This window comes from Rhinolophus sinicus, linkage group LG16, assembly GCF_036562045.2.
Source record: "Rhinolophus sinicus isolate RSC01 linkage group LG16, ASM3656204v1, whole genome shotgun sequence".
Taxonomy (NCBI): domain Eukaryota; kingdom Metazoa; phylum Chordata; class Mammalia; order Chiroptera; family Rhinolophidae; genus Rhinolophus; species Rhinolophus sinicus.
In genome coordinates this window covers 35,443,829-35,466,258 of record NC_133765.1, presented here as the reverse complement: position 1 = coordinate 35,466,258, position 22,430 = coordinate 35,443,829, and the positions used below count along the sequence as shown (strand labels likewise).

General features: G+C 50.3%; 1 protein-coding gene across 1 annotated transcript in view; it reads right to left on the bottom strand.

Annotated features, from left to right (window-relative positions):
• The window catches only part of DNAH10 (dynein axonemal heavy chain 10), a 113,664-nt gene that overhangs the window by 11,826 nt on the left and 79,408 nt on the right, over nucleotides 1–22,430 (bottom strand). The window contains exons 52-64 of the mRNA XM_019748752.2: nucleotides 19,137–19,308; nucleotides 17,703–17,906; nucleotides 17,006–17,086; nucleotides 14,562–14,759; nucleotides 13,864–14,025; nucleotides 12,329–12,503; nucleotides 6,822–7,003; nucleotides 5,583–5,719; nucleotides 4,485–4,702; nucleotides 3,308–3,529; nucleotides 2,914–3,061; nucleotides 999–1,278; nucleotides 121–350 (exon numbers count right to left, since the gene is read on the bottom strand). Coding sequence (XP_019604311.2) covers nucleotides 121–350; nucleotides 999–1,278; nucleotides 2,914–3,061; nucleotides 3,308–3,529; nucleotides 4,485–4,702; nucleotides 5,583–5,719; nucleotides 6,822–7,003; nucleotides 12,329–12,503; nucleotides 13,864–14,025; nucleotides 14,562–14,759; nucleotides 17,006–17,086; nucleotides 17,703–17,906; nucleotides 19,137–19,308 — 2,409 coding nt within the window. The remainder of the gene's footprint in view (nucleotides 1–120; nucleotides 351–998; nucleotides 1,279–2,913; nucleotides 3,062–3,307; nucleotides 3,530–4,484; nucleotides 4,703–5,582; nucleotides 5,720–6,821; nucleotides 7,004–12,328; nucleotides 12,504–13,863; nucleotides 14,026–14,561; nucleotides 14,760–17,005; nucleotides 17,087–17,702; nucleotides 17,907–19,136; nucleotides 19,309–22,430) is intronic.

The window sequence follows — 22,430 nt, the reverse complement described above, 5'->3', positions numbered from 1 at the left end:
TCCGCTTCTAAGACCCGGGACCGAGCACGCATGAGGCCCTGAGATCACGAGTCCGACTTTCCCCTGGAGCTCATAAGGAGATGGGCTGCTGGCTCCGTGCACTTCCCGTGCAGCTGATACCTCTGTGGCTTTGGACTTGGTCTCCTCCAGCGTGTACACCAGGTCCACGTTGTCCAGCATGTTCCCCGTGGAGGTCGCCAGTTCCCGAAGGAGGGAGTCCTCCAGATCCTTCAGCAGGTTCTTGTTCTCGCTCGTCTCCTGGATGAGGTGCTCCCTCTGCTCCTCCAGCTCGTGCCTCTCGTAGGCCACCAGCACGCTAAGCAGCTGGTCCTCCAGGCCCTTCAGCGTGACTGTGGGGACAGGGGGAGGCCCTCACAAGCTGGTCGCCGCATCGTCGCGCCTGTGCAGCTGTGCCTGACACAAGCCGAGGGTGGGTCCCGGCCAGCATTTCAGGAACCTGAGGACGCAAGCTCCTGCCAAAATCACTCTAAAGCCACAAGGTGAAAAATGCCAGAAGAAAATGCAGACGCTGCTCTATAGAGTGGGGGACAGATGCACCAAATGAAAATCCAGGCTCCCGTATTGGGGAGCCCGAGCTGAAAACATTCCCAATCCTTATTCACCTGTTTAAGAAACTGCATGACAACCCAGGAAAATTCGAGAAATGGCCTTCAATTCCTGACAGAATTCAGTTAAGAAGAATGGGGGAAATCCCCAATTATGTCATATATTTCAACAAAGAATACAGGACTACCTCCTGCCCCCATGGAAAAAGGTCACGCCTCCCTCCAGGCGGGAATATCTGAGCCCCCGGCCCAGACTCAGTCGCTCCTCAGGACACGTAACCCCCAGTACTGCTGCAGCATTCAGACCTGACCAGTTAAGATGCGCCTGAGAGGACGATCTGGGGTCGCTGAATGACATGCTGTCTGTCCTTGATCTCAGATCCAGGTCTCCATGGCGACCGCCCTAACTCTCTGCTGCGGCGCTGCACTCACCCGTGTAATTGATCACCATGGCCTTGCCAAACACGGACGGGCCGTATCTGGGGTTGGCCAGCTTGGTGTTCAGGTAGAGCCTGAAATTGGAGTCATAGTCCACCTCCTTGTCTCCCAGGACGATGAACTGCCGGCCCTGGGAGACGACGATGTTCTTCTCCAGGACGTTGTCAATCACGGGGTCGATGTACTCATCCACATCGTGGAACAGGAAGGGCGTCCCGTACTTTATGGACATCTCCAGCTGCTTGAGGAAGTCGGGGTCATTGAAGGAAGCGACCTGGAGGGTGAGGAGGCAGGGGTGCAGGGTCAGCCCACCTGCCAAATGGAAGGGGAAAATACCTTGGAAGTGGGGACCGGATGTGTCCGAACCTTGAAGGGAGCCAGAAGGGAGGAGGAACAGGGAGAGACGCCAAGGCGTGTAAACCACATAAACCCAGAAATCCAGGAGGTTCAGGCGGAGTCTCTCATTCAGAAAGCATAGTTCAGTGGCCAAGAGTATTTATGAAATTCATTACATCTCTCACAAGACCGCAAAAGGCATCCAAACACAGAGCCACAAAAATGTTCATCTTAATCCTTTGATTCCTTTCCCTCCAACCTCATGACAGCTTTGGTATCTTTCCTCAAGACATCTGAAAAAAGTCTCCCTCTATTGCAGTCCCCTGCGGCTGCCCTCTCCCCTTCCTCTCCACTCCGTTTTATTATGCTGATTTTCTGTCCCCAGAAATGGAATCTTCCCTCTGTGAGGGGAGGATGGGAGGAGGAGTGGGGGCGAGGAGTGGGCTGGCCATTTCAGAGCTCCCTGGCAGGCTGAGGGAAGAGGGGCACCGAGGGACGTGCTGCATTGGTAATATGTGTCGTACACTATCTGTGAATTTTAGAGGCACGCGTTCCTGAGTTTGGAACACAAACAGGCTTCCCCCAACAGCATGTACATACCTGGGAGCAAAGACCAGAAAAAATAAGGGAAAGGAAAAACCCAAAATCACGGGTTTGCTAATTATTTCAGCAAAAAGTGATTGGGCCCCAATAATTTCACCCAAGAAAATTGAAAAAATATGTCCCCAAAAATGACTTATACACAACCGTTCACAGCAATACTATTCACAACAGCCAAAAAGTGAAAACAAGCCACATGTCCATCAATTGTTGGATGGATGTGGTCCATTGGTCCAGTGGAGTGTCACTCAGCCATGAGAAGAAATGCAGCGCTGACACTTGCTCCAACATGAGTGACCCTGGAGGACACGGTGTAGAGTGAAACAAGCCAGACACTAAAGGCCACGTATTAGGATCCCATTCACAAGAAATGTCTAGAACAGGCAAATCTACAGAGAAGAAAATATTAGTGATTGCCAGAGGTTGGGGTGGGGGGTGGAAGAATTGGGAGGGATGGTGATGGCTGACAGAGACAGCGCTTCTTTTGGGGTGATAAAAATTGATTCTGGTGGTTACACAACTCTGTAAATACACTAAGAAACCACTGAACTGTATGCTTTAAATGGATGAGTTGTGTGGTATGTGAATTATCTCTCAATCAAACCCTTTCCCCCACGCTTCCAAAAAAAGAAACTCAGCAACTAAGGCCACCAAGCCCTGTACTGCGTAGGGGACACAAAGGTGAGCAATGCACGATCTTTCCCTTCAAGTCGCTCACAGCCTCAGAGGCCAAGTGCAGAGTAAAAGGTCAAGTGCAGAGTAAAAGCCAGGTGGTTCATCCTGCCCTCGAGACTCCACAAGGTGGGCTGGGGGTGGGGGCTCCGCTTAGGCTCAGGGTGGGCTCAGGGCGGTGGTGTTCCAGCTGGGCATGGCTAGAGTGTGGAAATGCCAGGAACAGGAGGTGGGAAGAGCCAGCTGCACCCGGAGAAGGGGCAGGGAGGGCAGAAGACACCAAGCGGGGCACCAGCCGTACCCGAAGGTTGTTCTTCTCCTCTCGCCTCTTTATCCAGTTGAGGGCCTGCTGCTGGGGGTCGATGCAGAGAGGGAAGCGGCTGGCCCGGGTGGTGAGGATGCCGTTCTGAATGGACAGCTCATCGGGGGGCAGGCCCTGGGAGCCCCACCTGGAAGAGACAGGGATTTGCCATGTTGTGAGCCAAGGGCTAAGGGTGGTAGGACAGGCCTTCTGGAACAATCTACCAATCCTAGACTGCTCAACCCTCCTCAGGGTCTGGGAGCTGGATTTGCAGTGCACCCACCATTTCTGTGCACTCAAGTCAGCTGCACCCAGTGCCATGCCCTACCAGGGGACACCCACATGGGCCCCAGCCGGGGGCACCCCTCGTCCTCCTGGCTCAGGTCACACACACCTGCTAATCTCAACATCATCTGTGAGCAGGTTTTCTAATCGAAAAGGCTGGCTCAGGGGAATGCCCCGCTCCAGGATATCGTGCTGCCACACTTGATTGACCATTTCGTCACGGAACTCCCACGTGAAGGCGCCTTCGTAGCTCAGGAACGCCGAGCATAGCAGGCAGTCCCCCAGCAACTTCACCCGCCGGTGCATCAGCTCGTCCAAATCCTTCAGCCACCTGGCACAGGACAGGAGGCTGCGGTGAGCGGCTACCTTCCAGCACAATCAGAAGGAACATTCTAGAAGAACCAGCTTGACCCATGCTAATGGGGCTAGCCAGGAGGAAACATTTCTCTTAGAGACAGAGATTGCCAGCTCCTTTTGCCAATTGTCTCCCTGTGAACCCAATGTGTTTAAAGACTTGCTTCAATCCCAGGGCTCAGCAGAACCTTGCATCTAACAGGGCCTTGACAAATGTTTGTAGTAGTACTAATCGCATTGTTTCAGAACGCTTAATCAATAACTTTTAAACACGCCCAGCAGAGCTCATAAGCTCTGGCCCTGCTTGGTGACAAAATTCTACCCAAGATACAAGAAAGCGGGTGTTCCATTTGGCCCCTTCTGGTAAACGGCCAAAGTCTTCTAGGTTTTAGAAATATTGAACATGGTTTGTTTCCAAACAATATTCTCCTGTGTTTTCCATACTGATTAGAAACTACTGTCATATTCATGGACCAGCTATGGCCAAATGGTCTTGCCCATAAGCATCAAACAGCCCCAGCGACTTAAGATAGAAGAAGCTCAGGACTGAAAAAGCCACAAGTGTCCAGCGACAGAGGTGGCTCCTCCTCCAGACCCATCCAGAATGGACTCAGGGTTAAAGGTCGCCAAGGAGTAGCTTCCTAGGACACTGCGCACCTTGCCAGAGGCCACTGGCTTCTCCCTGTCACCGCTGCACTGCCGCCTTAACCCTTACTGAGCACTGAAGAAACAATACCCAACAGCTACTAAAAACAGAATCTACAGAACGGCCAGGAGCCACCGTAAACACGAGAAGAGTAAAACCAGAAGTTCTTCATGCGGTTTTCAGACAAAAATAGAGCCTGGGCTAGGCGGCATGGCGAGCACTGGTGGTGGTGATGTCCCCTCACAAGCCGCCGAGTTTTGCTCAGAGCCACTGAGCTGATGCTGACCTGACGTTCTCAGACCCCAGCCCCGAGATGAGCTTGTCGGCTGCGATCAGCCGGCGCTCCATGATTTCAGCTTCTTCCTGCAGCTTCTGCTTCTCCAGGATGGCGGCCTCGTATTTGCTCCCCAACGCCTCCAGTTCTCTCTGGATCGCTGCCAACTCATTCTGGATCCTTTCTAGCTCACGTTTTGTGAGGTAAAAATTCCGCTCCAGCCTGGCCACCTAAGTAAAGACAATTCGCACAACGGTGGGGAAAGGACCGTAGCACGGCAGGGACAAACCACATGTCCACCCTGAATTTCTAACGAGGCTCAGACTTTTGGGGGCCACCACGTGCCACAGCGCTAGTCTACGGTTTGCTGCAAAAACCCCACATCCCATTAGATAAAGATGTCTTACATCCAATTAGCAAATGGCTCCATTTCTGTGTGTACTAAAGTCACAGTAAGAGGACGCTGTGGTTCTGAGTCAAAACCTCAAAAGCACAAATGCACTGACGACAGCACTGGTCTTACTATTGGGTTCTAAGTTTTCTGAGTAATAGAATTCTGAGTTATAAATGTCAAAATATGGCTCAGAATGACAGTATTGACCTTATATTTTTCTTTGTATTGTGGGCGCTACATGTCACTTTAACCAGTGGTTCTCCACTGGGCTCGATTTTGCCCCCCCCACTCCCCCCAGGGGACACGGCAATGTCTGGAGACATTTTTGGTTGTGGAAACTTGGGCGTAGGAACAATGGCATTTGAGGGCAGAGCCCAGGGGTGCACAGGGAGCACCCACAAAAGAGACCGGCCTGGCCTGAATGTCAGTAGCGCTGAGGTTGAGAGACCCTGCTTTTCCCGTAGAGAATGACTCTGAACGTCTTTTATCTACTCTTTTCACACAAAATTTGAAAATCTGCAGACTTAGGTTTTGTCAGTTCCCATTATATCTAAGTGAGAGCTGTAACTTGGGGGTATTATTTATCGGGGAGAATGTTTACGCAGCTTAAAATCGGGACCTGGCTGGAATCCTTCCAGCAAAGCTGTGGACACATTAATTCTGACTCCAAGTTGGTCTCTTGGCGGCCGTGTTTGGGCCTCCCAGACGGGCAATACCTTCTCTCTTTTGGGCTTGATTTCTCTGAAAACGTCACAGTAGCCCATTACGGCTTCGACAAATTTCAGCATTCCCAGGCCCGCTTTGCTCACAGCTTCCATTTCTTCAGTCGTGGTGTTGAGTGTCTTCAAGAGGACTAAAAGTCAGAGACAAAATGCTTTTGACGACCAGTGAGCTTCATCTTGGGGAAGTAAAATGGGAAACCAACTGCCCATGGACAAGGGAAGTAGAAGTAGCTCCTATTCCTCAGTCACCGTGAGCAGGACCCAGACAGCAGGCGGGTCCAAACCCGAATGAGTTTGCCTAAGAGGATGTTTAAGACGGTGAGGGAGGGGCACAGGTGACTGCCACCAGGACATCCTATGACCCAAGCACCTCCATGTGACAACCAGCAGCCCTGGGGACCCAGGATGTTGGTGGGGATCCCCAGCTGGGCACCAAGGTGGCTCAGAGCAGGCAGCTAACGGATTCATAGGCCATCACGGTCACCACCACCTCCACCTGCACCCTCACCCCCAGAGGAATTTCACATAAATGGAAACCTATCTAATCGATTCTTGAGTAAAAAGAGTTCTTTGTGTTTCTGTACCTGTTGTTATCCTTTGTGTTTCATTTAGTTTTATTTTAAGTGGCTGAAAAAGAGCATTCAAGTTCTGAACAAACCACCAAGATAAAGTGACACTCTAGACTCGTGTTGCCCTTTGCGAAGACTGCCATCATTCCTGCTGTCCAGGAACCTGGGCAGGTCAGGAGTCAGGCAGGAAGAATGCAGACGCTCCACGACTGAAGATCCAGGGGCGGCCGCGGATGGTGCCATCCCTCCCTCTCACCCACCCCCAGGCACCTACAGAAGACTGTACTGGCAAGTGGTGCGAGAGGAGAAGTCAAGGTTAGACCAACTCTTGGCACCACCGTGCCTGTGGGACAAGACGTGCAGAAGACAAGGCCGGGTGGGTTCCAATGAGAAGGTCCTGTCTCCTCGGGGAGTACCAGAGTGACTGTGGCATCAAACACGCAGCGGGGACGATGGCTGCTCCTGCCCAGCCAGCGTCCACCCTCCTGCGTCCTGTGGCAGGACTGCCATCTTCTCTGGGAACAATCATTCCTCCTCTCCATCCGCAGGGCCACAGTGACACCATGTGACCACAATGGGAGGGTCTGCCGACAACAAGTCCCCTCCTAGCTCTCCATGCCTGCCCCAGAGACAGATGGCCATTCCGAGATTTGTCTACACTCACCTCTGATATTTTTAACTTGGCTCTGGGTGATGGAATCAAAATCCATCTCCATGAGCGACCGCAGGAAATTGGAGTCGGACATCATGCCCTTGGCGGTTTTCCAGTTGAGCTCTTTGTACCCCTTCATGATCAGGATGCACTCACACACCGTCTGCACCTGTTTCGGGGGCTTCGCGAAGGACCTGGCAAGAAAGGGAAGCGTGCGTGGGTCAGCACCTGGCCTGAATGCGAGTTCCAGAAAGCATGGCTCCACCCAGAGTCCTGCCTTGGAGGTGACGCTGCACGGATGCAAAGGAAGCCACGTCCCAGTGAGGACCTGGGCTCCAGAGGTGAACTTCTCCAAGGGCAGGGGCAGGTCTCACCTGTCAGGTGACCAAGCATCAGAATCATAGCGGGGTGTCATTAAAATGCAAACGCAGGCCACCCCCAAGCACAGGAATCCCTAGGTCAGGGTGGAGCCTGAGAAACTTTTTTTAATTACACCTGGAGTGTAATTTAGTCTAAATGGCAGCCAGCGTCACTCTGTCATCCTCATCACTGGCCTATTTCCGTTTACCACGTGGAGGAAGAAGAGGGCTCGAGTGCTTGGATGGCCTGTCAGTGTCCACACAGCCGGCAGGGTCTGCGGTCCCTGCATCCGGGGCTCCTTCCAGGCTATGTTGCCCATGAGTTGTTTTCTTTGTCTGTCATGAGACTAGACTATCTCTCTGCTGCTCCAACACCCAGAGGTCCAGTGCCTTCTGCCCTCCGGGGAACTGGAAACCCGAAAGGAGCAGGAGGAGGCACGGCAGCGTGGGTGCAAAGACCCGAGAAGGAATGGGTGGCCCGTGAGCCACGCTCACTCAGTAGAACTGCTTGGCCGCCCGCTGCTGGGCAGTCGGTAAGAGCCACGTCAAGTCACGCAGACCCCAAAGCCTAACAAACAGACAGAAGCAGAAAGAAAATGATAAAGAAAAGGCAAAGGAAAGAAAGGAAAAGGAGAGAACAGGAGATGCCAGAGGCCCCAGAGAGCACAGAGCAGCAGGGGGAGTGAGGCAGGAGTCCAGCCATTCCAGTAGGCGGCCAGACTGACCCAGGGGAGGGAGAGGCAGGGGGTGGGGGGAGAACCCTACTGCACAGCAGTGTGGAGACTTCCTACACTGGGCAAACCCTACACCCCTTCTGGCCCTGGAACCCCCACCCTCTTCCCTGCAGACAAGAGAGGACAGAGGGAGGGAGCCACAGCGCAAGGACAAGCCAGGGCAATGTCTCCAGCGTGAAGCCCATGATTAAAGTAATGGCCCTGAGTCACCGGGGAAAGGTGCAGTTTTGCCAGGGTTAGGGGCTATGAAAGCAGGCAAGGCTGTCAACTGTTTTTCAAAGGTTTTCTTTAGAATTGCTGACAGCCAGGCCCAGGCTGCTGCTCTCTGAATAGTCAGAGGAGGAAAGAATCAGCAAGACATTTTCAGATACAAGACGGAAAGAGTCCAGGCTTCAGTGCAGGGTCCTGCACCCTTGGGCATGTTAGGAAATGTCCAGGAGTCTCAGTTTTGCCATCTATAAAATGGGGAAACAGAACCAAAACTTCTAGCTCCAAAATCCTATGAGTCTGTGAAAGTGAAGTTCTCTGCTATCAGCGTGCAGACTGTTCCAGGGAACGGCGCTTGTCCAAACACATCACTTGGTAATGCCGGATGACAGAGTGTCCCAAATACTGAGGCTGCAAGTCTGGGAAATGGAAACATTTGTTCCATATGATTCCTTCCTTCCATCACAAAAGAAACTCGGGGTGAGAGAGAGATGAGAGAGAAAGAGGTGACATGCTGCGCTCTCTGAAGGAAAATCATAACTACAAACCCCACGCCCCACCTCCTCCACTCACTCTACCCAGCACTCCAACCGTCTGCTTTTCCCTCGAGCCAAGCTCCTTCCAACCTCCGGAAGGGCCCCCCTCTAGCCTCTATCCTACAACTGGTGAATCTCTCCTCTCTAGTCATGTCCCCGTTTAAAAGTCACTCCCTTCCCTGATTCCCCGCCCACCAGACTAGGTCAGGCCCCCCATTATCCACAGTCATGGCCGAAAAGACCTTTCTTTCCTTCCTGCCTAACCTGGTCCTGGGTAATTTCCTGTGTGAAGGCCTGTGCCTCCCCCAGACTGGGGGCTCCATGTGGTGAGGACCCTGCCCGCCTGGCTCACCGCTGCTCAGACCCCACGCCAGCATAGGCTGGGCATGTGGCCGACACCCAGTGACTACCAAATGCATGAAAGGAAGGGAAGTAAAGTCACAAGCCAGTCACAAAGGGAGCCTTTTGCACACCAGTGAAACATCCACTTCTGATCTTCACTACCCCAATCTTCCTGCCCTAACATTGGACGACTCCTGCAAAGGGGATTAAGCATCACAGAAAGGCAGTGCTATTCAGAGAATGAAAGGGTCATGGGATTGTCAGATATAAGTGCTGACTCATCACATTCAGCATCCAAGTGACTGACAAGAAAGCCAGGCTGTTGTCATCTGGAAAAAATAAAATTGGGTCCAAACTCACATAAAACCCCAGGAAAAATCCCAATGAGATCAAAGATTTAAACTATAAAAGTACAGGAAGACATCATGGGGAAATTATTTCACAATCTTCCAGTTGTAAGACATTTTAAGTATGACATAATAGCGAAAAGCCACAAAGTAAAATATTGCTAAAATCTGTCACGTAAAAATAAAAATTTTGTATGTGGCAAACACAAAGACACAAAACTCATAAACAAAGTCAAAGGGCCAATGACAAACTGAGAAAAATATCTGCAACTCACATGTGGATAAAAAGCTAATTTCCCTATTATATAAAAATTCCTTGGAAACGGACAAGAAAAAAAAAGCAGCAATAACAACAATCCAACAGATAAATGGGCAAAGCACATAAACAGTTCACAGAAAAGGAAATAAACATGACTTTTACACACAGTTCTCACCTATTAAAATAAAGGACAACTCCATTCATAATAAGGTAAATGTACATTAAAACTACACACACACCATTTTTCATCTCCAAAACAAGCAAAACCCCAGATGTTTAGCAGTGCCCCCTGTTGGTGAGAGTATGAAAAAGCAGGCGCGCACTTGGGTTACCGGGGAGTGTAAACTGGTTCCCCTCCCACAGGAGGCGTCAGCCACCGACACTGTAAACGCACACACCCCTGGACCCAGCAACTCCAATTCTGGAAACGTGTTCTTCCAGTGGACTTGCCCAGATACACAGTGACGTGTGGTCAGGGTTATTCTTTGCCACACTGCAAAGACAGACCAAAGACTGGAAACAAGCTCAAGATTCAGAAATGAGGGCTAGTTAAATCAATGATGGCACAGCCCTCCAACGGAATATGATGGGCAATTTAAAAATATCAGGGAAATTCATCACATGCAGAAGATCTCCAAAATGTATTATGAAGGGGAAAAGGCAAGATGCAGAAAAATATGCATAGTGTGTCTTTAATGTGGAAAAAAGGAAGGAAAAAAGAATACTCAGGTATGCCTTGTTCTACAAACCCCTAGAATCCAAAGTCAGAAGCTGAAGAGACACTGGTGTATCTGGTCTCTTGAACGAGCATAAAAACTCTCTGGATGGATATATGAGAAATGAATGGCAGCGGTTACCTGCCGAGTTGGGGGAGGCGAGCTGAGCTGATGGGGGACAGGGCAGGAGCTTTTCACAGCATGTCACTCTGACGTTGGAACTATGATCCTAGCTAATATTTACATGGCACTGACTGTGCTCAACCCAGTTCTGAGAGCTCTTTACAATAATGGCTCATAACAACCCTGATGTTGTGGGGACCATTATTACTGTGTTTCCCAGAAAACAAGACTTAGCTGGACAATCAGCTCTAATGCGTCTTTTGGAGCAAAAATTAATATAAGACCCGGTCTTATATTACATAAGACCGGGTCTTATATTATAGTAAAAAAAGACCAGATCTTATACTAAATTTTGCTCCAAAAGACGCATTAGAGCTGATTGTCCGGCTAGGTCTTATTTTCGGGGAAACACTGTATGATCCACATTTTACAAATGAGGAAACTGCAGCACAGAGAGGTTAGGTGACTTTGCAAAGGTCACACAGCCTTCTCAGGCACCCGTCTCACACCTGTTTCAGGGGTGATACAGGCAAACCATCTAAATGCAGGGGACACATATCAAGCGGTCCATGTGGTCCTATGGAAACCCCCTCTCCCTTGGGTTTTCTGAAGGACTTATAGCCCCCTCTCTCCAAATAAATTCCCTTTAAAATTACTTCCCAACTCTCTGTGCCACGATGGTTTTATGCTGCTGACCTGGGAGTGGTACCCAAAATTCACCTAACCTGGTGGCCAGATATTTCCCTTGGCAGCGTGGATGTTGGCATTCCCTCCCACGACACAGCCTGGTATTTCTACTCTGCTCTGGTACCTCAGTCTACACTTCCAACGCATGCTACCGCCATGTTAAAACGTCCATCCTGACACCTTCGTTGGAGCCACGCTGCAAAACTCTGAAGGAATGACTTCTTGCTCCCAAGAGCTACTCAGCTCCCATCTTGGGACCAGCTAACCCTTCTGTTCAAATTCACACGTTTCACTAACAAAAAAACAGTGAGAACATGGCCTTCAACCAGGAACGCTGCTCAGCTCTTAGGAAAAGATAAGCCCAGAGAAGCAGCACCATTCTGCCAGAATCACACAACGGAGTCAGCTCCTGGCCTGGGAACAGGAGCCCGTTTCCCACGAGACCTGACTGTGGGGCCAGGAGCCCCTTCTTAAAATGAGGACGTGCTGGGGAGTGAGGAATGGGCACCCTGAGGATCCTAAACCGGGGAGATGTGTGGGCCAGGCAGCAAAAGGTCAGGGAATGGCAGGCAGCATGGTCTCCTTCCTGGCTTCACCCCTGGTGCTAAACTTAGAGATCTGCTAACAGTGCCCCAGGGAGATAAAGCCATTTTGGGAGAGCCCGCCTGCCCCTCCCCACACCAGCCCCTTTTCCTGACAGCACACAAGCCCTCTGGCTGCAGGAGATGAGTCACTTTATAGACTGATCTGCAAAATGGCTGGGGGCCACACTAAAGACCCACTCTCGCCACTGCTCACCAGCCCATTTGGCTAGAAATGGGTCTGAGTATCTCCTGCGCTCCTCGGCTGTGCCGGGCTGTTTCCAGTGAGCACTGACCTCTGCCTCGGGGTGTCCCATCAGGAGGGCTGACTCACAGAGCCCACCTCTCCCATACAACCTGCCCAGGAACCCAGTCTCCTTCCGTGAGTCGGCCTGGGTTCAAGGCCACAGGCCCAGCTACCTATCAGCTGGGGGGCCTGGGGCAAGCCGCCTGCCTCCCTGGGCCCCACTTCCCTCAGGTAATAACAGTTCCCACCACGAGAGTGTCTGGCACTGGGAGGGACCGGCACAGGGCAGGGCTCCATTAACGCCTAACGGCCACGAGTGTCATAACTGCTGTCAGGAGCAGCGCTGGTGGAGCAGCCCAGCTGAACACGGCCGTCCGTTACCTTATCTCAGTCACATCTGACTTGTCCAGCTTCTGCAGCTCCAGCTTGGCGGCCTCCAGGATAGGCATGACCTCGGCGAGCGCCGTCTCGGCCTCAGCCTTCTCCACTGCGATGATCTTGTTCTGCTCCTCTATCTCCATGGCCTTTTCTTCCGCGAGCTTCTTCTTCTCCTCCGCTGTCGGGGGAGGGGGACGTCAGTGAAGCCACCGGGTGTGGGGATGATGGACCAGAGCCAAAGCAGAGTGCAGCCCTCGAGGGTCCTTGCTGGGCCACGGGGCATCTATGGAGCTCGGGCCAACATGGTGGTCTCAGGTGTCCCCACCAGAACAGAAGTGCTCAGGGTACACCGGGTCCCAACACCAGGACGGCTGCTCCAATTCTGACCCTCCCACCCGTGTCCCAGCCACTCCATATCACGTGGCATCGAGCAGCCCTGCTTAGATGAGGACGCCGGGGCTGCCCTCCCTGGGTTTTGACTCCCTGAGATCTCTCTGCCCCTTCAACACCTTGACCTATGTAAGTTCCGGCCCAGCTCAAAAGTGGCCTGCCCCCTGTCACTCTCCACCTCATCACTCTGTTTATTTGCTTCAGGGCACTGATCGCATCTGAAATTTCATCTACTTTCTGGCTCACTGACTGTCTGGTTCCACTCATGAGAATGTAAGCATCTCCCCAAGGGCTGTAGCCCCAACATTTGGAATAGGACTTGGCTCACAGCAGGTGTACTGGGTTGAATAATGTTCCCCCCGAAATTCAAGTCCACCCAGAACCTCAGAATGTTACCTTCTTTGGAACGAGGGTCTTTGTAGCTGGAATTAGTTAACATGAGGTCACACTGGGTTAGGGTGAGCCCTAAGTCCAATGACTGCGTCCTTCTAAGAAGGCCATGTGAGGACACAGGGACAGAGGGAAGAAGGTCGTGCGATGATGGAGGCAGAGGCTGGAGTATACATCTATGAGCCAAAGAATGCCCAGGACTGCCAGCCACCACGAGAGGCTGGAAGAGGCAGGAAGCAGCCTCCCCTGGCGCCCCTGGAGGGAGCCGGCCCTGCTGACCACGCCTTCTTTTCAGACCTCTGGCCTCCAACTGTGAGAATAAAAGCCTGTTGTTCAAGCACCTAATTGATGGTGCTTTGTGGTGGCAGCCTCAGGACATGATTACAGTAGGTATTCAATAAATGCACACTGAATTCACTATTATCTCCTGCTGGGCGTTCTCTGGGATTCATCTTCACAGCAGACAAGCAGGTGAAGTGGAGTGTCCGCAGTGGGGGAGGTGGGTTGGGGAGATAACGATCCCACGCCCGTCAAATCCTTAAGCCACCAGCTCTGGGTCTGCACACGGTAGGGTCTCAGTGTTTACTAAAGGGGGCTTGACACCGACTCAGGAAAAAATGGCAACTGAAGTGTCAAAAGATGCCACTCTCAGGGCCGACCAGGGGCTGTCCCCTGGTGGAGCCGGGTCCTGTTGTGTGTATGTGGGGGGGGGGGGTACCCACCCGCCCCCCCACCCCCCGAGCTGGCCCCACACTCGCCTATGGCCGTGTTGGTGGAGATCTCCTCCAGTAGAGCCTCGCAGGCAGCGGACTTCTCCGCCAGCACGACCTTCTGCTCGGCCAGCTTCAGGTTCAGCTCGTCCAGTTGAATGGTGGCCTCCTTCAGTTTGTCCAGCCCCCCCTCCAGACGCTTGCACTGAGCTGCAGACAGAGAACACCAGTACTCACCACCAAGGTGGGCGCTGTTCCCAACACGTCCAGGCAAGCATTCCAGGGGCCTTACTGCTATTCATCCAACTTGGGCTCATGGGGGGTGGGGGAGAATCATTCTCCTAAGATGTCAAGCATCTTTCAGGGCGTTCACTGCCGTATGGGGATGGCAGCAGCCGAAATGAATATATTTCTGAAAACGGCCCTTCGTTTGGCCAACAACCAGAGCATTTTTCAAAAGCATTTTGCAACAGAGTACATTGCTGCCATCAAATATCTCTAACGCAATGAAAATTTAGACCTAAGAAAGTTCATGGGCCAACACAGAAAAATAAAAATAGGAGCATGCCAGGGCCCTGCCCATACTGAGAATCACTCTGAGAGGCAGTGTGCCCTGCTCTGCCTCAGTCCCAAAGGTGCCTCTTGCTAAGACACGTCTGCTTAAAGAAAAGATCGGAGCGTAGAGCCTTGCGAGTTTATTCGTCAATAATGACAATTTCTGTTCACCATCCCCTTCCAAGTCTTACCTATATTATACTGAGTTTTCTCATCCAGTAATTTCGAGTACGTGTTAATAAAATCAAGGTAATTCTTGGGAGTTACATAGTTGCTGCGCCTCAGTTTCTGTAGAAATTGTGTGCTGAATTCACCCACGGATTCGTGGACCAAAACCACATGTTCTACCAGACCTTCTATATTTTCTACTGGGATCATCGGATTATTCCCTGAAGAGGAAGGAATGAAAAAGATACCTCACAAAGAAAGGAAACAAGCAGTTCCTCAATACGATACAGTTCCTCATAGGACCCAGTAATTCCACTCTGGGTGTGTGCCCAAAAGAACGGGAAATGGAGGTGAGCAGATTCCCACATGTCAATGCTCACAGCGGCATCGATCACAGGAGCCACAGTGGAGTGACATGTGTCACTCCACAGCTGATGGACAAACGGAACGTGGTCCATCCATACAGTGGAAGAGGCTGCAGCCTTAAAGAGGAAGGAACATCTGACACACTGCTGACCCTCAAAAACATGCTAAGTAAAAGAAGCCAGACACAAAAGGACAAGTGTTACAGGATTCGACTTATACGAAAAGTCTAGAATAGGCAAATTCATAGAGACAGGAAGTGGATTAGTGGTTGCCAGGAGAGGGGGATGGGATGGGGAATCAGGGTTTAATGGGCGCAAAGTTTCAGTTCTACAAGACGAAAACTGGCCTGGACATGCATGGTGGTGGTGGTGGTGGTGGTGGCTGCTACGACATGTGGATGTAATTAATGCACTTAAAAACTATGCACTTAAAAATAGTTAAAATAGAAAATTTTATGTTATATATATTTTACCACAAGAAAAATGATATAACAATGTTTTAATAAAAAGAAAGGAAAAGAGCAGTTATCACTTGCTGGTGGTTCTTCTGATCCATGCTGGTATTTTCTCTAAGAACACAAGTCTCTTCCTACTGGTAGTAAGGTCTGTCTCCCGAAAGGCTAAGGCCCTGTGGGGGCAGGGGCTTGGGATTTCAGGAGAGAAATTCACCCAGTGTCCCCACTGCAGCCCCTGCGTCCAGCACACACTGGGCACAAGGTGGATCCTCCTAAAATCTGTCGAAAGAATCAGTGATCGCACCCAGGAAGAGTGCACCACTCAGGTTATCAAACAGATGGTAAAATACTTTCAACTTGAAAGCAGAATCTGTCTCAAATTTAAATGAAGGAGGGGGAGACTGGAACATATCCTTTTATCCAGATTCGATTTTGAATTATACCAGCGGCCAGCAAACCAGAGCCCACGGGCCAGTTGTACAGCATGTATTAAAAAACTCTGCCTTGCACATATCCATACTTTGGGGCCCAGTCATTCCAATTCCAGGGAATATGGTCTAAGGGAAGAAATCCTAAGGAAATTCCATGCAGTGTAATTTATGACAATGAACCGCTGAGCGCAGAAAGCAAGCCTAAGTGCTAAGGCATGGAAATGGCTAATGCGTCTGTGAAAACTAAGGCACGTCTCTATCAGGGTCGGCAAACTACGGCCCACAGGACAAACCCATCCCAGTACCTGTTTTTGTAAAGTTTTACTGGCACACAGCCACACCCATTCATTTCCATATTGTCTATGGCTGCTTTCATGATGCAACTGTATGGCTCACAAAGCTGAAAATATTTATCATCCAGTCCTTTACAGAAAAAGTTTGCTGATCCCTGAGTTACATCGTCAGGAAAGAGTCATTCTTTTAGCTCCTTTCCTCAAAAAACCACATTCTGCCTGTATAGGAGGACTAATTATTTATTTATTGAATATGTATTTATAAGGGTGACACTATTTACCCTGTCACCTAGTGTCATCAATCTTCTCAAGTTAGGTCCAGAAAAAAAAAGTATCCTCCTGAAGATAAACTGACTTGCTTTCTTATTTCAAAGATGAGAATTAGTCAAGGCTGTCATAACGTGTTTGAAACTTCAGAGCAAATTCAGCACAGGTTAATAACAGTTTACCGAAAGGTCCTTCAGGCATCCTTTGGGTCAGCGGTCAGCACGTTCTTTCTATAAAGAGCCAAACTCTAAATATTTACAGCCTTTCTGGGCCGCACAGTCTCTGTTGCAATTACTCAATTGCAGTTGTAGCATAAAAACAGCCACAGACACTATGTTCATTAACGAGTGAATCTGTGTTCCAATAAAACTTTATTGATCAAAACAAGCAGTGGGTCATATTTGGCCCACAGGCCGTGATTTGCCGACTCCTGCTTTGGAAGCTACTTAATCAATTTTTATCCTAAACTGTCTGTGTAAGTCCCCTGAAATCCCTATGAAGTAGAACACAAAATGAACCAAAAACATACTAACAGGCTAAAAAACTATTTATGGTCCTGGAGGTTAACAGCAAAGGAAACTACTGGACCAAAATTCGAAGTGACAACAAACTGCTTTGTTACACCATTAATGTGGTCCCCGTTAGCTGTCACCTACCTAAAAATGACTTGGCGACTGCATGCAGGGCTTGGGGAGGCCAAGGCATGAACCAGTCGATGCCAGTGTTGTTCACTAGACCTTGAAAAGAAAGAGACGAAAGAGAGGCTCACTGTGCAGTCCTGAGACACCTGACAACACTGATGCCATCTCAGTACCAATGAGCTGGACGTGTCCAAGAGTGATTCAGCAAAAGCAGGCTTTCAACCTCAGCACTGTGGATTCCGGGCCACATAATCCTTGGTGTGGGGGCTGCCCTGTGCCTTGGAGGGTGCCAAAAAAGATGGCAGTAGTATACCCCCCGTCACACCCCACACGACAACCAAAAATGTCTCCAGGTGGTGACACATGCCAGCCAGGAACGTCTGTTCTCGGGGCAGGTACTGCACCTTCCATGGGGCTGGCAGACTTTTCCCAAATGGCAGAGAGCAGACAGCGGTGCTGCACTTGCTATGGGCCTTGCACCCAGGACCATGGTCAAGGTGTCAGGACGTCACCCACCTGCAGACAACACAAGAGCCTGTGGCATGTGGGAGGGGCAGAGCGGGGCTCATATGACACTGCAAGGCCCAGATTTCAACCACGTGGCCATGCTGTGCTTTACTCTACTGGTGGGACCGCAAGATGTGCACTGCCCCCCGAGGCACACGCCCTGTCGAAGGGGGAACATGGATGTGTGGGCTCCACTCCGGGGCACCTGGGAAATTTCTGCACCGGGTCCTCAAGGTGTCCCCCACCGGCGACATGCCCAGGACGATGTGCAGGTTGCTGGCACTCTTGTTCACAAAGTACTGCCACACAGACTCCTTGGCCGGGCCCACCCCTTGCTTCATAGCTTCTTGTCCAATCTGACTGAGGATAGATTCCTTTTCATCTTCGGGAAAAAGCGCAGGTACGATTCCTAGGACACAAAGACACACCGGGGTTTTTATGTTTCAGGGCTATTAACTCTCTAGGCACTGAAATGACAGAAGCACAGCGTCACGGGGACAGTCCAAAGAGCAGGGCTGGGGTCCCGATGCTGAGATCCAAGGCTCACTCGCCTGTGAAAAACCCTTTGAGCCTCAATCTCCTCACCTGCGAAATGGGAATAACCAGTGCCTGCTGCCCACCTGGGAGGGCTATCATGAGCATCAAAGCAGGGGTTCTCATTTGACCCCTAAGGGACAGTTAGCAATGTCTAGACATTTTGTTTGTCACAACTTGTGTGTGTGGGGGGGGTAAGGTGGGTGGTGGCTGATGTCATCTAGTAGGTAGAGGCCAAGGATGCTGCTAAACCGCCTGTAACTCCACGGACGGCCCCACCATGGAGAACGGCCCTGCCCCTAACGTCACCAGTGCCGACGATGGAAACCCTGAAGCAAAGCTAAGTGCTTCAGAGAGCTGCAGAGCTATTAACTGACACCACCGGAGTCTTCTCAGTCTTCATAGAAAATACACCCTGAGCCCCATGGTGAGAACAGGGCTAACACTTACACATTTGTGACCCGTGTATGAAAAGACCCATGCCAGCCTACTTCCGTAGCACTTAGCACTCACTTCCTTGACAAACTAATGCCCTCTCTGACGTACCACTTGGATTTCTCCTTAGGGCAGCAAACTCCATGGGCCCCAAATGGCACAGCCCCAATCTGGTCGTCCCCATCTTAGTAAATGAAACCAGCCGCTCCAGCTGAAAACCTTGACATTCTTCCTCACTCGCCCTCACCCCAACCATTCAAGTCCTGCTGGCTCTACCTCCAAATATCTCGGGAAACCACACACTTCTCACCATTCCCTCTGTCCACCCTCGTCCGAGTCGCTGTCATCTCTCCCCTGCACCTTGACTGTAGCTCCAAACTGGCACCCCTTCCTGCTCTTATCTCCCTCTGATGTAGCCCCCTCAGAGCGGCCAGGGGGATCTTTTAAAAATGGAGATGTAGACAAATCACTGCTGGGAGAACACAATCTAATCTCCTTTAAGTGACCCACAGGCCCTGCGAGGTGCGGCCCCTCCAGCTCACTGCCCCACACGGGCTCCTCTCACTTTCCTGCTGCTGCCAGCACGGTTCACCTGGCCGGCCCCCCACGCCCCCCATCACTGCAAGCCTGGGGAGCCCGCCAGGCCCCGGCACGGCCAGCCCCGCGGTACCTGAAGTCAGCATGTTGTTGATGAGCTCCAGGAAACCCTCCTCGGCCACGTGCGCATCCGTGAACAGGAAGATCATCATTTTGTTCTCAATGCCAAGTTTCAGATAAAGATTCTTCAGATCTTCCCGGAAATTGTTCTCTGAGTAGCCTCTGCTCAGAAGGATCTCAAATACCTGCCGAGCAGGACACAAAATCCACGTGAGGACCAGCCTAGGTTAGGGAGCTGCCCGCTCTGTGAAGTGCAGTGCACACGCTTGTATGGACCGACCATCAGGCGGCACTGCCAGCCGTGTAAGAGGGACGAGCCACAGCGATCCCAGACGATGACCTGGGTCGTCTTCACAAAACACACGGAGTGAGAAATGCAGGAGCAGCAAACTGTTATACCCCTTTTTGTCAAACGACTCATGACAGGCATTCTGTGCCTGCACAAACGTGGGAGGGTGCGTGGGAAGCACGGGTCTGTCCACACGGGATTATGTGAGTGTGGGAAAAAGGGGGTTATGTAAAAGGCACCCTCGGTTGTTAAAACGAGTTATTTGAGTTACCGCGAGGAAGGGCAGGCAAGAAACGAGGTAGTGGGGAAGGACGCCGAGGGTGGGCCAAGCAACAAAGGATACAAGAATGCACACATGAGCACAACCCTAATGCATGTGTGCACTCACAGCTGTGTGTTTATTTAAAATTAGATAAATTATGGGAGGATGTGTAAAGAAACTCAACATTCTTATATTTAAAAATTCTGTTGTACATGAAATAGGTATATTGACTTCTTTCCACATGTTTTTACTGTATCTCTATGAAATGACGGATGTTGCTTAAATTTATTGTGGTAATCATTTCACAATATATGTACCTAAGTCAAACACTTACGCTGTCTGCCTAAAATTCATGAAGTGATATACATCAATTACATCTCAATAAAACTGGAAAAACGTCTTATTTGCTTCAAACCTATTTTTAACAACGTTATGGGTAAAATTAAAAGTCCTCTGCCTTTCCTGTGTCCTCCATCTCCAGGCCCTTTTCACTTCCTCTTTAAGGAGGCAAACTCCACCATGAATTTAGGTCCTAACTTTCTCAGGCAAAATATGCTGCCATGTATATATATATCAATCAGTCATATGGGGGGGAAATGATTGTGCAAAGATATCCGAACAAGGGTGCTCACTGCAGCATTATTTCTAAACTAAACCTAGAAGGAATGAGCTAAATGTCCCCAGCACAGAGGGCTCAGGTAGGACACCTCCACCCAATGGAACACTGCAGTGTTGGCAAGAACAACGCAAATCTGTAATGACTGACTTGAAAAGATGTCAGCGATACGGTTAGGGGGAAAAAAACAAATTACAAAAGTTACACACAATATTAACCCATTGCTGGTCGGAAGTAAATAGATCATTCTGGAAGGATGTACACCCAAGTGCTGCTACTCACTAACAGTGGTCATCCTTAGGTGGTGAGATCACAGGTGATCTTTATTTTCTTTGGATGTTTCTGCATTTGCCGTGCTGTTGCAATGAGGACGTCACGTTTATAGAGTCCAGCGAACCCACAACAGTAGCGACTACGTTGTGAAGGTGATGACGACGTGGGGCTCAGTCCTCCACGCCCGACTCCAGAAGACACGGAGAGGATGAGTAGGACGGGTGTGCAAAAGAACACCTTTCATGTGCTACCGTGCCTCCCTGAAAATAACACCTAACCGGACCATCAGCTCGAACGGTCTTTTGGAGCAAAAACTAATCTAAGACCCGGTCCTTATTTTACTATAGTATAAGACCCCGTCTTACAGAATATAAGGGGTCTTATATTAATGTTTCCTCCAAAAGATGCATTAGAGCTGACTGTCTGGCTAGGTCTTACTTTCGGGGAAACAGGGTAGGGGGAGGGTTATGACCACCCAATTAGAAATACCCTCCTCTGAAGGCAGACTTGTCACGGGGCAGCTGAGTGCTGGAATTCAGGAGGCAGGAGGGAGCCCTTGCTGTGGGTGTATCTGCAGAGGCAGCCAGACGCCCTAGGCACCTGGTTTTCAGCAAACGGAGACCTCGAGGCTAATGGAAGACCCTGATAGTGAATGGAATCTGACACCAGAGAATGAGACGGGTTTGGGGAGAAGAGGATGAATTGTGGACGCGGCGTCTCTTCAGAGAGTGGTCACAGCTCCACGCTCAGAGGCGCAGAGACGCTATCTGCGAGAATCTAAGAGGGGGATGGGGAGGCAGGGCCCCTCAGACAGTGCTGATGAGGGGTAAACGGTACAGCCACTTTGGAAAACAGGCTGGCCTTTCTCAGATGATTGCACCCAGAACTGCCACATGGCCCAGCAATTCCACTCCAAGGTGTAGACCCAAGAGAAACGGAAATATATGTCATCAGAGAAACCTGTACATGAATGTCCATAGCAGCACTACTCGGAACAGCCAAAAAGTGGGAACAGCCCAAGCGTCCATCAGTGGACGGATAGGTAAACAAACGCGGTCTGTGCACACATTGGAACACGATGCAGCCACAAAAAGGAACAAAGCACAGATACATGGATGAAGCCCGAAAACGCAATGCTGAGTGAGAGAAGCTGTCACAAAAGACCACACACTCCATGGCTCTATTCACATGAGTGCAGAACAGGAAAGTCCATACAGACAGAAAGAAGATTCGTGGTTTCTTAGGGCTGGGGGTACAGGGAGATAGGGGGTAACAGCTAATGGGTATGGGATTTCTTTTTGGGTGATGAAAATGTTCTAAAATTCACTGTGGGGATAGCTGCACACATCTGTGAAGATACCAAAAGTGTGGAATTGGACACTTTAAATGGGTGCACTGTATGGTCTGTGAATTGTATTTCAATAAAGCTGGTTTTTTAAAAGAAATTCTAAGAATAGCCCAGGGCTGTCTGTGCAGCTATGGCGGCTGGTAGCTGCCGACTGCACGCTGGTCCACCCCGGTCTAAATAAGAAGCAATATTTAAATAAGAAGCAATATTGAGGCAGGTAGTAAGTACAAGCTCTTTGCATTGCACTGACTGCTATGAATCGGAGAGGAAAGGGATTAGAATACTACTGTGTTTCCCTGAAATAAGACCGGGTCATATATTAATTTTTGCTCCAAAAGTTGCATTAGGGCTTATGTTCAGGGGATGTCATCCCCTCCACACACGTGCACGTCACCAGCCACAGGATTTGCTTGTTTGACTTTCAAATGTGACGTAGCCTCCATTCCAAAACAACACACAAAGTAGATGCCTCGGATATGCAGTTACAATAATATTGAGCCCCCCCCCCAAAAAAAAACA